Source organism: Megalobrama amblycephala, linkage group LG1 (assembly GCF_018812025.1).
Source record: "Megalobrama amblycephala isolate DHTTF-2021 linkage group LG1, ASM1881202v1, whole genome shotgun sequence".
NCBI classification, from domain to species: Eukaryota; Metazoa; Chordata; class Actinopteri; order Cypriniformes; family Xenocyprididae; genus Megalobrama; species Megalobrama amblycephala.
In genome coordinates, this window is record NC_063044.1 from 22,566,431 (window position 1) to 22,580,272 (window position 13,842).

Sequence of the window (13,842 nt, forward strand, 5' to 3'; positions counted from 1 at the left end):
GATAATGAGCTGAATCACGGACTTCTGACATGGCTCTCTTTTCATACAGATTACATAAACACAGAAGGTTTGTTTTCGATTTGACTTACATGATTTAAAACCTGACATCTTAACGTTTTTTTAGACATAAGTTTAATTTTTCTGTGATTAGTATTCACTAAGTTACAGTTCATTTTCTGAGAACTATCAGATTGGACTTCGTTCAGAGGGAGAGGAGAAATCACGCATCATGTTAGTTTTCTTTATTTTACAAAAAGCACAACATTGTGTTTTTACTCTGAGTGTAAACAAATAAAAGAAGATATTCTATAGTTTCAATTGATATATTACTTATGTCTCTATGACAAAAAATGACGGAGTATTTTAAGTCTGTTTTGCTGCAATGTGAAAAAAAACCTGCAAAACGCGCCGGCGCGTTTTCAGACCTCAGAGTGTTAAGACCACTGATTTACTGTAAAACTGATTTGCCACTCTGAAACACTGAAAACAGGACCATGAGCTGCTCATGTGTAAATCAGCACTGTGCTGTTTCACTCTGAAACATGGTGCATGTAAGAATATAAATTTATATAATTACAACTCAACCTCAAATTCATACTAAGCCATATCCCATTGCTTCAAACATGTATTGCTATAATTCATTAAAAGAATTGTCAGCCAACTGGTGTTAACCCTCTGGAGTCTGAGGCTGATTTGGGGCCCCTAGAGTAGTTTTGACATGCCCTGACATTTGTACTTTTTTCAGTTGTTCATAAACATATTAATGGAAAAGGCGTCATTACACTGTATTCAGCACAAACTAGGCTACCATAATATGTGAGCAACATGTATGTACATGTTTGTATTTTAGAAGGATAACGTTTATGCGTGGTTATTGAAAAAAACTTAAAGGGGGAGTATAATGCTATTTCATGTATTTCGGCTGAGATGTAAATGGTGTCCCTTACACAGCCACTAGATGGCACTGATAGCTTGTTCAGTGGTATCGAAATAGATGGTTTTGCAAAAGCAGCATTTTTTAAATTTAGTAAAATTTACAGATTTAGTACTTGTTTCAGCACATTTTACAGTTTCAATCTTTACACAGTCCACTCCCATAACTCCACAGCCAATAATATTTTTCTCAGACTTATGCTGTCCACATGGTTCATATCTCTCAACTCTGAAAATGTGGACATCTGTATAAATATTTTAAAATATCACACTCCTTCAAATGTTGTTTTGTCTCTTGTTCTGGCATTCCATTGAGAGCAGATGCCACATTCTGTGATAAAATCACTTATTCTGATAATACATTGTTAATTATTTTAAAACCATTTACCTCAATATCTCCAGATGACAGTTTGGGCTCTTCAGTCCATCAGATAGAAGCTTCACTCCAGAATCCTTCAGGTCATTTTCAGTCAGGTCCAGCTCTCTCAGTACAGAGTTTGAGGACTGTAGAGCTGAAGACAAACTCTCACAAGACAGAGCAGTGAGATTACAACTATGTAACCTGTGTAGAGAGCAAAACAACAGTAATGCAATAGTAATGCTTATTAGGTAGGGTTTATAATCTGTAACACAGATCATTTGGAAAAACATTTGACTGAAGTGATGTAAGCAAAGCTAAAAAAAAAAAAAATGTTCTCTTTACAAAATAACCATTATTTTCAGTTTCTTTAATTTATGATAAAATTAAGAATAAAATTGGTAAAACTCGGGTTCATGAGTCTTGCCTGATGCCTGACCCAGTGTGCCTGATGATGGAGATACATTGGCATTTAATATCACACAGATCGATACATTTATTAATTTTTTTCTTAACAGATGTATACATGTATTGCCTCAGAATTTGCGTCTTAATAGCACTCGCTCCGTGGGTGTGGCCGCATTAGCGGATAATGAGCTGACTCATGGACGTCTGACATGGCTCTCTTTTCATTCAGATTACATAAACAGAAAATATTTGTTTTCGATTCACTATTCACTAAGTTACACTTCATTTTCTGAGAACTATCAGATTGGACTTCATTCAGAGGGAGACGAGAGATCATGCATCATGTTACTTTTCTTTATTTAGCAAAAAGCACAACATTTGTTTTTACTCTGAGTGTGCACAAATAAAAGAAGAAATTCTATAGTTTCAATTGTTATATTACTTATGTCTCTATGAACAACAATTGAGTATTTTAAGTTTGTTTTACTGCAATGTGAAAAAAGTCCTGCAAACCCCACCGGCACGTTTCCCGACTCCAGAGTGTTAATTGTGAATTTTGGCTGAGATGTAAATGGTGTCCCTTACACAGCCACTAGATGGCACTAATAGCTTGTTCAGTGGTATCAAAATAGATGGTTTTGCAAAAGCAACATTTTTCAAATTTAGCAAAATTTACAGATTTAGTACTTGTTTCAGCCCATTTTACAATTTCAATCTTTACACAGTCCACTCCCATAACTTCACACCTAATAATATTTTTCTCAGACTTATGCTGTCCACATGGTTCATATCTCTCAACTCTGAAAATGTGGACATCTGTATAAATATTTTAAAATATCACACTCCTTCAAATTTTGTTTTGCTCTTGTTTTGGCATTCCATTGAGAGCAGATGCCACATTCTGTGATAAAATCACTTATCCTGATAATATATTGTTAATTATTTTAAAACCATTTACCTCAATATCTCCAGATGGCAATTTGGGCTCTTCAGTCCATCAGATAGAAGCTTCACTCCAGAATCCTTCAGGTCATTTTCAGTCAGGTCCAGCTCTCTCAGGACAGAGTTTGAGGACTGTAGAGCTGAAGACAAACTCTCACAAGACAGAGCAGTGAGATTACAACTATGTAACCTGTGTAGAGAGCAAAACAACAGTAATGCAATAGTAATGCTTATTAGGTAGGGTTTACAATCTGGAGCACAGATCATTTGGAAAAACATTTGACTGAAGTGATGTAAGCAAAGCTAAAAAAAAAAAATGTTCTCTTTACAAAATAACCATTATTTTCAGTTTCTTTAATTTATGATAAAATTAAGAATAAAAATGGTAAAAACGGGTTCCTGAGTCTTGCCTGATGCCTGACCCAGTGTGCCTGATGATGGAGATACACTGGCATTTAATATCACACACATTGATACATTTTTTTTCTTAACAGTCTTGCCCATCAAATCACCTGTGTAAGATTAAGGCCCAATTAAAGTGACTAACAGTGTATGTAAATGATTGTAAAGAAGACTCTCACACTGCTCTTCTGGTGTTTTTGATCACTGGCAGCAGTCTTCTCACTGCTTCATCAGATCTTCTGTATTTCTGTAGTTCAAAGGTCTCTTGAGTCTCTTCTGACATCTGGAGCACAAACGCCAGACCAGACCACTGAGCAGAGGAAAGCTTCTGTGCTGAAAGATTTCCTGAGCTCAGATTCTTCTGGATTTCCTCCACAAAGTCATCTTTCAGTTCACTCAGACAGTGGAAGAGATTGATGGTCCTCTCTACTGATTTCTCCTCTTGTATCTTCTTTTTGATAAAGTCAGCAGTGTTTTTCAGGCTCTCTGTTTTGAGTTCCAGTCCTGGCAGTAATTCTTTCAGGTCATTCTGACTGGACTCCAGTGAGAGACCCAGAAGGAACCGGAGGAAAAGATCCAGGTGTCCATTCTTACTTTGCAAAGCCTTGTTGACTGCAGCCTTGTGAAGCTGAAACATTGACTTTTCGGACAGTTTCCAATTCAGTTTTTCTATCCATGATTCAAGAAATGGGTTCTCATTCTTGTCTTTGCTAATCAAAAACACATGAAGAGCAGCAAGAAATTCCTGGATGCTGAGATGTACAAAGCTGTAAATGTTTCTTGCTGAAACAGCCTTTTCCTCCTGAAATATCTGAGTGCATAACCCAGAGTAGACAGATCCTTCACTGACATCTAGTCCACATTCCTCAAGATCTTTTTTGTAGAAAATCAGTTGACCTTTCTCCAGCTGTTGAAAGGCCAGTTTCCCAAGCTTCAGAATAATCTCATCAAAAGACATTGCATTGGCTTTAGTTTCAAGGTCATCACAGTATTTTTCTTTCATTTGTTGTTGCTGAGAAATTAAGAAGTTTGTGTACATCTCTGTGAGAGTTGTTGGTGTTTTGTCATTGCTCTCTCGGGCCAGTAGAGGCTGAAGAACTGTGACAGAGATCCAGCAGAAGACGGGGATGTGGCACATGATGTACAGGCTCCTGGATTTCTTGATGTGACGGATGATGTTTTCAGAAACCTCAGAACTGCTGTTTTTGATGAAGTATTGCTCTTTCTGCTCATCGTTAAATCCTCGCACTTCAGTCACCTGATCAATGTGGTTTCGGGGTATCAAACTGGATGCTGCTGGTCTGGATGTGATCCAGATGAGAGCAGAGGGAAGCAGGTCTGTCTTGATAAGGTTTGTTATTATCTTACTCACTGTTGTTTTTTTGTGAACATCTGTAATTCTGCCACCCTCTTTAAAGCTCAAAGTGAAGCGACATTCATCCAGCCCATCAAAAATGAACAAAACCTTACCATCATCTTCAGGAAGAGAGGGTAGTTCTTTAAGATCACTAAAGAAATAGTCATGAATCAGTCCAATGAGACTGCAGTTCTCTGTAATCAAGTTTAGCTGACGGAATGGCAGAGGGAAAATCAAGGCTATATCCTGATTTTCTTTTCCTTCAGCCCAGTCAAGGATGAATTTATTGACAGACACAGTTTTTCCTACCCCTGCAATGCCCATCATCAGTACCTTTTTGATTTCATTGACTTTAAAAATGTTACTGCATTGGATTGGTGTGTCCTTGCCATCATATTGTTTGTGATTCAATTCGATCTGTCTCACCTCGTGTTCATTTTCTCTTCCTCCAGTCTCATTCTCCAACACATATAAATCAGTGTAAATATCGTTCAGGTTTTTTTTATGACCCGTCTGTGAATTACCAACCAATATCCGCTTGTAGTCCTGTTTTAATTTGTTCTTCAGTTTGAGGCTGGTCTCTTTGTATTCATGAAGAGTAGCTTGTCTGTCGTCTGCAGTTGAGCCTTTAAAAAAAGAGAGGGAAAGACAGCAAAAGCAAGTGATCAAGATTTTCATAAATTCATAACATATATGTAATTTGTAACCTGGTCTGCAGTTCCCATTGCAAACATAACTACAGCGTATGAGATAAAATATCACTTCTATATCCGAATTATTCACTTGCACTGCAACTGTTTACACACACATCTTGCACTGATTATGCTTAAGCTGACAACATACATGGTGATGGAAACACCTTGACTAATGCTGACTAGAATGCAGTTGGTTACAGTTTTAAAATTTTTGAACAACTTTATTTTTTTTTATTCCTTTCCAGAACATTAATTGGATTGGCACCATTGGACTCAATTTCAAGTAATGTTGACTGACATTATTAAAAGCTTTATGATTAAGCATTGACATCTAGTACACCAACCTAGACATGAGACTGTATTAAGGTTAGGTTACATTTATTGAAATTGAGCCTTTGCATTTAGAAGTAGCTTGCAGAAGTTTTAATTAAGGGTTTAAATGAAGAACACTGTAAACCATTTGACCATTTGTAAAATCAGACACTGTTCTATTAAATGTACTTGTATAGTATCTGCTGATGTTCTCCTCGTCCCTGAAATTGTTGCTTGCTGTTATATTTTCTTGTTTCCATGTACAGGCAGTGATTGTTATTTAACCCATATCTCTTCTGAATGAGCTCCAACAGCAGCACATCTTTATTGCCTGTCAGTTACATTACAGTCACAACAAATTAAACATTACCTTGCTTGACTTTGTTCTCTAGATGTTCAGCCAGATCATTCTGGTTCATCTTCCTCAGGATCTCCACAGTGATCTTCACAGCTTCTTCTGGTCCAAAACCCTCCACCAATTTATCCACAGTTTTTAACCTATCTGCATTCTCCATGTCAGACTTTGATATACTCTCATGATCATTCTCTAAATGCCACTGAAACTCCTTTAGATCATCTCCTTCCAGTTCATACAGTGATTTCTTGAGCAGCTCTTTAACTGATGCCATCGTCCCGATTAATAGCTGCAGGACAAAAAGAAAAGATCTGAAGTAGTTTAATGCCTAACATGTGGTCCTAAGCACTCAAATGTAATTTGGATTATGAAATGAAGCTGTGATCAGATCAGGACTCATTCAAACACATCTGTTAAAGTCCTATAATTATCCTTTGTACAAGTTAATATAATATACAGGTGCTGGTCATATAATTAGAATATCATCAAAAAGTTGATTTATTTCACTAATTCCTTTCAAAAAGTGAAACTTGTATATTATATTAATTCATTACACACAGACTGATATATTTCAAATGTTTATTTCTTTTAATTTTGATGATTATAACTGACAACTAAGGAAAATCCCAAATTCAGTATCTCAGAAAATTAGAATATTGTGAAAAGGTTCAATATTGAAGAGACCTGGTGCCACACTATAATCAGCTAATTAACTCAAAACACCTGCAAAGGCCTTTAAATGGTCTCTCAGTCTAGTTCTGTAGGCTACACAATCATGGGGAAGACTGCTGACTTGACATTTGTCCAAAAGACGACCATTGACATTGACCATTGAGGCTGGCTGTTCACAGAGCTCTGTGTCCAAGCACATTAATAGAGAGGCGAAGGGAAGGAAAAGATGTGGTAGAAAAAAGTGTACAAGCAATAGGGATAACCGCACCCTGGAAAGGATTGTGAAACAAAACCCATTCAAAAATGTGGGGGAGATTCACAAAGAGTGGACTGCAGCTGGAGTCAGTGCTTCAAGAACCACTACACACAGACGTATGCAAGACATGGGTTTCAGCTGTCGCATTCCTTGTTTCAAGCCACTCTTGAACAACAGACAGCATCAGAAGCGTCTAAAGACAAAAAGTACTGGACTGCTGTTGAGTGGTCCAAAGTTATGTTCTCTGATGAAAGTAAACTTTGCATTTACTTTGGAAATCAGGGTCCCAGAGTCTGGAGGAAGAGAGGAGAGGCACACAATCCACATTGCTTGAGGTCCAGTGTAAAGTTTCCACAGTCAGTGATGGTTTGGGGTGCCATGTCATCTGCTGGTGTTGGTCCACTGTGTTTTCTGAGGTCCAAGGTCAACACAGCTGTATACCAGGAAGTTTTAGAGCACTCGATGCTTCCTGCTGCTGACCAACTTTATGGAGATGCAGATTTCATTTTCCAACAGGACTTGGCACCTGCACACAGTGCCAAAAGCTACCAGTACCTGGTTTAAGGACCATGGTATCCCTGTTCTTAATTTGCCAGCAAACTCGGGGTATTGTGAAGAGGAAGATGCGATATGCCAGACCCAACAATGCAGAAGAGCTGAAGGCCACTATCAGAGCAACCTGGGCTCTCATAACACCTGAGCAGTGCCACAGACTAATCGACCCCATGCCACGCCGCATTGCTGCAGTAATTAAGGCAAAAGGAGCCCCAACTAAGTATTGAGTGCTGTACATGCTCATACTTTTCATGTTCATACTTTTCAGTTGGCCAAGATTTCTAAAAATCCTTTCTTTGTATTGGTCTTAAGTAATATTCTAATTTTATGAGATACTGAATTTGGGATTTTCCTTAGTTGTCAGTTATAATCATCAAAATTAAAAGAAATAAACATTTGAAATATATCAGTCTGTGTGTAATGAATGAATATAATATACAAGTTTCACTTTTTGAATGGAATTAGTGAAATAAATCAACTTTTTGATAATATTCTAATTATATGACCAGCACCTGTAATTCAAGATTATATGAGTCTCAGGTCTCCCATAGAATGTGTCTGTGAAATTTCAGCTCAAAACACCCCATAAATCAATTATTATGCTATTCTGTAAATGCCGCTTTTTGAGTGGAAGCAAAAACATGAACATGTTTTTCTGTGTCTCCTCAAAGGATTAGTTTACTTTCAAATGAAAATTAGCCCAAGCTTCACTCACCCTCAAGCCATCCTAGGTGTATATGACTTTCTTCTTTCTGATGAACACAAAGAAATATTATTTAATATAAAAAAATATTTCTCTGATTGTGTTAATCAGAAAGAAGAAAGTAATATACACCTAGGATGGCTTTCATTTTAAAGTTAACTAATCCATTAAACACAAATGAGCTGCTGCTCACTTTTCCAGAAGTAGGCAGAGCCTTTACAGCTTGTGCCTTAGATACTTTGCCAGCAATAAATAAAACATCTGTTTGGTTTTGTTTATCATCTCTGTTGTGGTCATAATAAATAGTGTTTTGCATTAGTTTAAAAAGCCTTACCATTTTAAGCTTCTGATATATGGTTTTCTGAGCAAGAGCAAAAATAGAAAGTTCACAAAAACACAATTGGTTATGTCTCTGAATATACAACAATACACTAGTAATGCAACTCAACCAGGTCCTGTAAACCTTGAGTGGGAATTATTTAAATGAGGATGTAATGAGGTTTAAGGCATAATTTTAACAAAATAAACATAAAAACAAAACCAGCTGTCCCCTCATGGATGACTGCTGCATATGATCATACACAAAACACAAAGTAAATGTCCATGGCCTGGTCTCTCTTTTCACTCCTACATTTATCCTTCTAGAGCTCCTGCGTGGGACTCAAGACCTGTGTGACATACAGGTGATGCTTATTAACACACACGCTAGTGCTCATTAACTTGTGCTAGTGTTTAACAGAGCAAGGTCTCAGCCAGCCCTGCATAAAGGGTTAGTTCAGCCTAAATTGAAATTTCTGTCAGTAATTCCTCACCCTCATGTAGTTCCACAGCCGTAAGACCTTTGTTCATCTTAGGAATACAAATTAAGATATTTTTGATGAAATCCGAGAGGAATATGACCCAGCCTGATCTACCGGCGATTTGATTTCGCCCGGCAACTCAGTCTGGAAACCCGTACATTAATTTCTGCTGCATCTCTAACACTTTTGCGGGAACCAATCACAGACTGGCTTATCCACTTTGCTCGCTATTGGCGGGTACAGAGCTCTTTCTATGGCTCTGGGTGGGTATAACACGATGACGTCTCTCACACGACCGTCAATCCAATTCCTTTTAACCTCTCAACGATGCTAAATGACTTCTTTAGTTTAGCAAACAAATCACTCGACTGAGTGTAAATACCACTCACTTTCATGTTTTTTTGCATAACCTGCAAAAATCGCTCGATGCCATTGCTGCTTCTGCAAACCGCTGATCAATGCTACAAACCAATACAAACTAAGCCTGTCTGGAGTTTTCGCACCGCTCTGCAAATGTACGTCACCCGGATCGTTGATCTGATTGGTTGAAGGACTATCCAATTGTGTGAATAATGCTCGTTGATCACGCCTCTTGTGCAGTAGGAAATACATAGCAAACTCCCCAGACCAATGTTCAATTTTAAACTGAGCTTGGTCTGGTGATAGCCAGACAAACTCAGCATATGATGACAGCAATATAATCACCACTTTTAAGGTCCAGAAAGGTACCAAAAAAGTGGCTGCAGTTATGGAGTCAAATTAATGCCTTAAAGTTTTGCACAAAAATAAAGTTTTGCAAAACACAAAAAAGAATTGAGCAATAAAAAAATGTTTTGCAAACAAAAATAAAGAATTGCAAAGGAAAAATAAAGTATTGAGCAGAAAAAAATAAGTTTTGCAAACAAAAATAATAAATTGCAAAATAAAATAAAGTAGTGCAAAAATAAAAATATAATCAATTACAAAAATCAAATATAGCTGCAAGCAGCAATTCGGGGCCAAGCCCCAGAAGGGGCAGTAGCGCAATACGGAGCAGGTAGAGCAAAAACAGCAGAAATTGAATGTACATGCAAAACAGCTGGTTCAGAAGGACAGGTGGAAATGAAATGAAAATCAATAGAAGTTCAGATGAGAATGAACACAGAATGAACTAAAAACACTTGTATCTAATTCAAGAGGAATAAAGATTAGTACAATGCTTATTTGGATAAAAAAGGAATCAAAATGACTCATTACACACAATTGCATAATGACCACCCAACACGGGATTCGAACCCACAACCTCCAGGTCCAGTGTCCATTGCGCATGTCATTGCACCACTGTGCAGGTGACTGTTGACACAACTGCCGAAGTTCACTAGTTTATGTGAAAATGGACTCAAAAAGAAGAATTTTTATGAAACTGCACTGAATGTTATATTTAATAACTTTACTTTAGATCATTCTGCAGCTCATCATGCTGTAGCGCAATACAGAGCAGGAAGAAGAAAAACAGCAGAAAATGAACAAACATGAAACACCTGGTTCAGAATTATGGGCGAGAATGAACTCAGAAAGTACAGAAGCTTAGATGAAAATGAACACAGCATGAAACAAAAAGCATTTATTTCTAATCTAGAGGCAATAACGGAATCAAAACACACAATTTCATAAAACCACTCCACCCGAGATTCGAACCCACTATCTTTAGGTACAGGGCTCGTCAGGTACCTGGCTTTACACATTGAGCTACATTATGACACATGTTCAACATGTTGTGGAAGAGAACTTTTAGTGTAACAAAGAATTTACAAAAAAAACATTTCTTAGCATGCTAACCATATTAGCATGCCAAGCTAACTTAATGCTAATGAAGCTCATGGTTAACTTGATAGCTGAAGAGCCACATTAAAAAGAATGACAACTGGTTAGCATGCTAAGCAATTAGCATGCTAAGCTAACTAGCATAAGATAACAATCACAAGGAAGGTCACATTCAGAGACAAATATCTCGGGAACGGTAGCGAATATCAAAAATCCGTTCAGTCATTTCTATGCGGCTCGGTCCAAAGATCTTCTGAGCTGATTGTGGACAAAATAGGACAAAATTTGTGGGAGGAGTAGCGAAAAAACTGTTTTTCATTTATTTCAATATGGCAGACAGGTACATTTAAGGAAAATGACAAATGACACATCGTTGGAATTGGCATTAGCCAGGGAATAAAATGACATAAAGTATACACGTTTTGGAAAGTGTTTTCAAAAGTTATAAGCATTTTTGCAAAAAACATTATATCTGTGGAACAGTAGGTGGCGCTGTGTTGAAACTTCTCAGGTACCTTCGGGACCTACTAAAGGTCATACATACTAATTTTTGTGAAGATATGTCAAATAGTTTAAAAGATATTGAAATTTATGACAAAATTCAAAATGGCGGACATGCTTTTCATCCGATGTTGACAAATTCAATATCCCCGGATTCGGCATGGCCCAAGGAATCCATAGACACCAAGATCTTGATTTTCTAATAAAGTGTTCAAAAGTTATTGGCCAAAATATCCATTTTACAGATCTCATGACCTGTAGGTGGCGCTGTTCCCAAATTCGGCAAGGAACCTCAGATCATGGTCTTGATCAAGTGTACGAATTTTTGTTTTGATCGCTCAAAGTTTGGCTGAGATACAGCCTCTATAGCAATTTTGGGTAAACCTCATTAACTTCGTGACATCATAACTTTTGAACAAAGATGAATAAAAAAAAATCTGCTCAGTCATTTCTGTGCGGCTCAGACCAAAGATCACCTGATCAAAGTCTGGACAAAATTGGACAAATTTTGAAGGAGGAGTAGCGAAAAAACGGACTACTGTACTTTTCAAAATGGCCGCTACTGTAATGGGTGGAGACTTAATGTAAGAATTTGAATAGAATCAGCATGAAGAGACAAATCAGATGTACTAAATTGTATTTTTCTAGAGCAAATGGTTCAAAAGTTATAACCTTTAGAATGTTGAATTTTTGAACTGGTGGTGGCGCTATAGAGTTGGTCCTTGAGACTCCAAAATTGGTCAGATTTCTAGACATGACCATCACTACAAGTGTGCCAAATTTCATCATTTTCTCATGTTCCGTTGATAGGGCTGCCATAGACTCCCATTCGGGAGGAAGAATAATAATAATAAAAGGGAAAACGTACAATTACAATAGGGGCTACAGCCCCTTTGGGGCTTGGCCCCTAATAATAAAAGGGAAAACGTACAATTACAATAGGGGCTACAGCCCCTTTGGGGCTTGGCCCCTAATGAAAATCAATAGAAGTTCAGAGAATGAACAGGGAATGAACTAAAAATACTTGTATCTCATTCAAGAGGAATAAAGATTAGTACAATGCTTATTTGGATAAAAAAGGTATCAAAATGACTCATTACACACAATTGTATAAAGGAACCCCACACGGAGATTCGAACCCACGACCTCCGAGTCCAAGTGTCCATTTCTCATCTCATTGCACCACTGTGCAGGTGAATGTTTCCACACCTGCCGAAGTTTTATTAGTTCATGTGAAAATGAACTCAAAATGAAGAATTTCTTATAAAACTGCACTGAATGTTATATTTAATAACTACTTTAGATCATTCTGCAGCTCATCATGCTGTAGCGCAATACAGAGCAGGAAGAGGAAAAACAGCAGAAAATGAACAAACATGAAACAGCTGGTTCAGAATTACGGGCGAAGAATGAACTCAGAATGTACATAAGCTTAGATGAAAATGAACACAGCATGAAACAAAAAGCATTTATTTCTAATCCAAGAGGCAGTAAAGGAATCAAAACACACTATTTCATAAAACCGCTCCACCTGGGATTCGAACCCACTATCTTGGGGATGCAGAGCTCATCAGGTAACTGGCTTTACACATTGAGCTACTTGAGGATGCACATTCAACAATCTGTGGAAGAGAACTTTTAGTGTAACAGAGAATTTACAAAAAAGCATTACTTAGCATGCTAACCATATTAGCATGCTAAGCTAACTTAATGCTAATGAAGCTCATGGTTAACTTGATAGCTGAAGAGCCACATTAAAGAGAATGACAACTGGTTAGCATGCTAAGCAATTAGCATGCTAAGCTAACTAGCATAAGACAACAAACACAAGCAAGGTCACATTCAGAGATGAATATCTTGGGAATGGTAGCGAATATCAAAAATCCATTCAGTCATTTCTGTGCGGCTCGGTCCAAAGATCACCTGAGCTGATTTTGGACAAAATTGGACAAAAATTGTAGGAGGAGTAGTGAAAAAATGGAATACTGTACTTTTCAAAATGGCCACTACTGTACTGGGTGGAGTCTTAATGTAAGATATTGAATGTGATCAGTATGAAGAGAGGAATCAGTTGTATTGACATTCATTTTTCTGGAACAAAGGGTTCAAAAGTTATAACCTTTACAAAAGTGAATATTTGAACTGGTGGTGGCGCTATAGACTTAGTCCTAGATACTCCAAAGTTGGTCAAATTACTTTTAATTACTATCACTACAAGCATGCCAAATTTGATAATTTTCCTTCTTATGGTTCATTGATTACCATACAGGGGAAGAAGAATAACTACGAATTTGGACATAAAGGAATTGCATGTGATAGCTTCAGATTAGACCAGTTTTAGGCAGAATGCCTAGAACAGACACAAGTTCTGCATCTTTTCCTGCCACAGTACCTCATGCGGTCTGGGCATGTGTCACACTGAGTTTCGAACCCACGATGCAGAGCATTCGGGATCCGTGGCGTAACACATTGAGCTAATCAGCCATGCAAGTTCATCAGTATGCTAAGCAGAGGTTTCAGTGTGAGAAAGAGTTCACAAAAAAAAAAGCTTCATAGCATGTTAACCATATTAGTATGCAAAGTTATTTAATGCCAACTAAGTTTTGGTTAACCTGTTGACTGAAGACCACATTAGAAAGAATAGCAATAGTTTAGCATGCTAAGCAATTACTGTGCTAAGCTAACTAGTATAAGACAACAAACACAAGCAAGGTCACATTCAGAGATGAATATCTTGGGAATGGTAGCGAATATCAAAAATCCGTTCAGTCATTTCTGTGCGGCTCGGTC

The 13,842-nt window shown here is 37.6% G+C and overlaps 1 protein-coding gene across 2 annotated transcripts in view; it reads right to left on the minus strand.

Moving 5' to 3' along the window:
• LOC125244041 (NACHT, LRR and PYD domains-containing protein 3-like) overlaps positions 1-13,842 on the minus strand; it is a 58,791-nt gene that overhangs the window by 26,707 nt on the left and 18,242 nt on the right. For both annotated transcript variants that reach the window (XM_048153973.1, XM_048153965.1), the window contains 4 exons: positions 5,778-6,051; positions 3,223-5,026; positions 2,658-2,831; positions 1,322-1,495 (listed from right to left, as the gene is read on the minus strand). In XM_048153973.1, coding sequence (XP_048009930.1) covers positions 1,322-1,495; positions 2,658-2,831; positions 3,223-5,026; positions 5,778-6,036 — 2,411 coding nt within the window. In that variant the 5' untranslated portion in view covers positions 6,037-6,051. The remainder of the gene's footprint in view (positions 1-1,321; positions 1,496-2,657; positions 2,832-3,222; positions 5,027-5,777; positions 6,052-13,842) is intronic.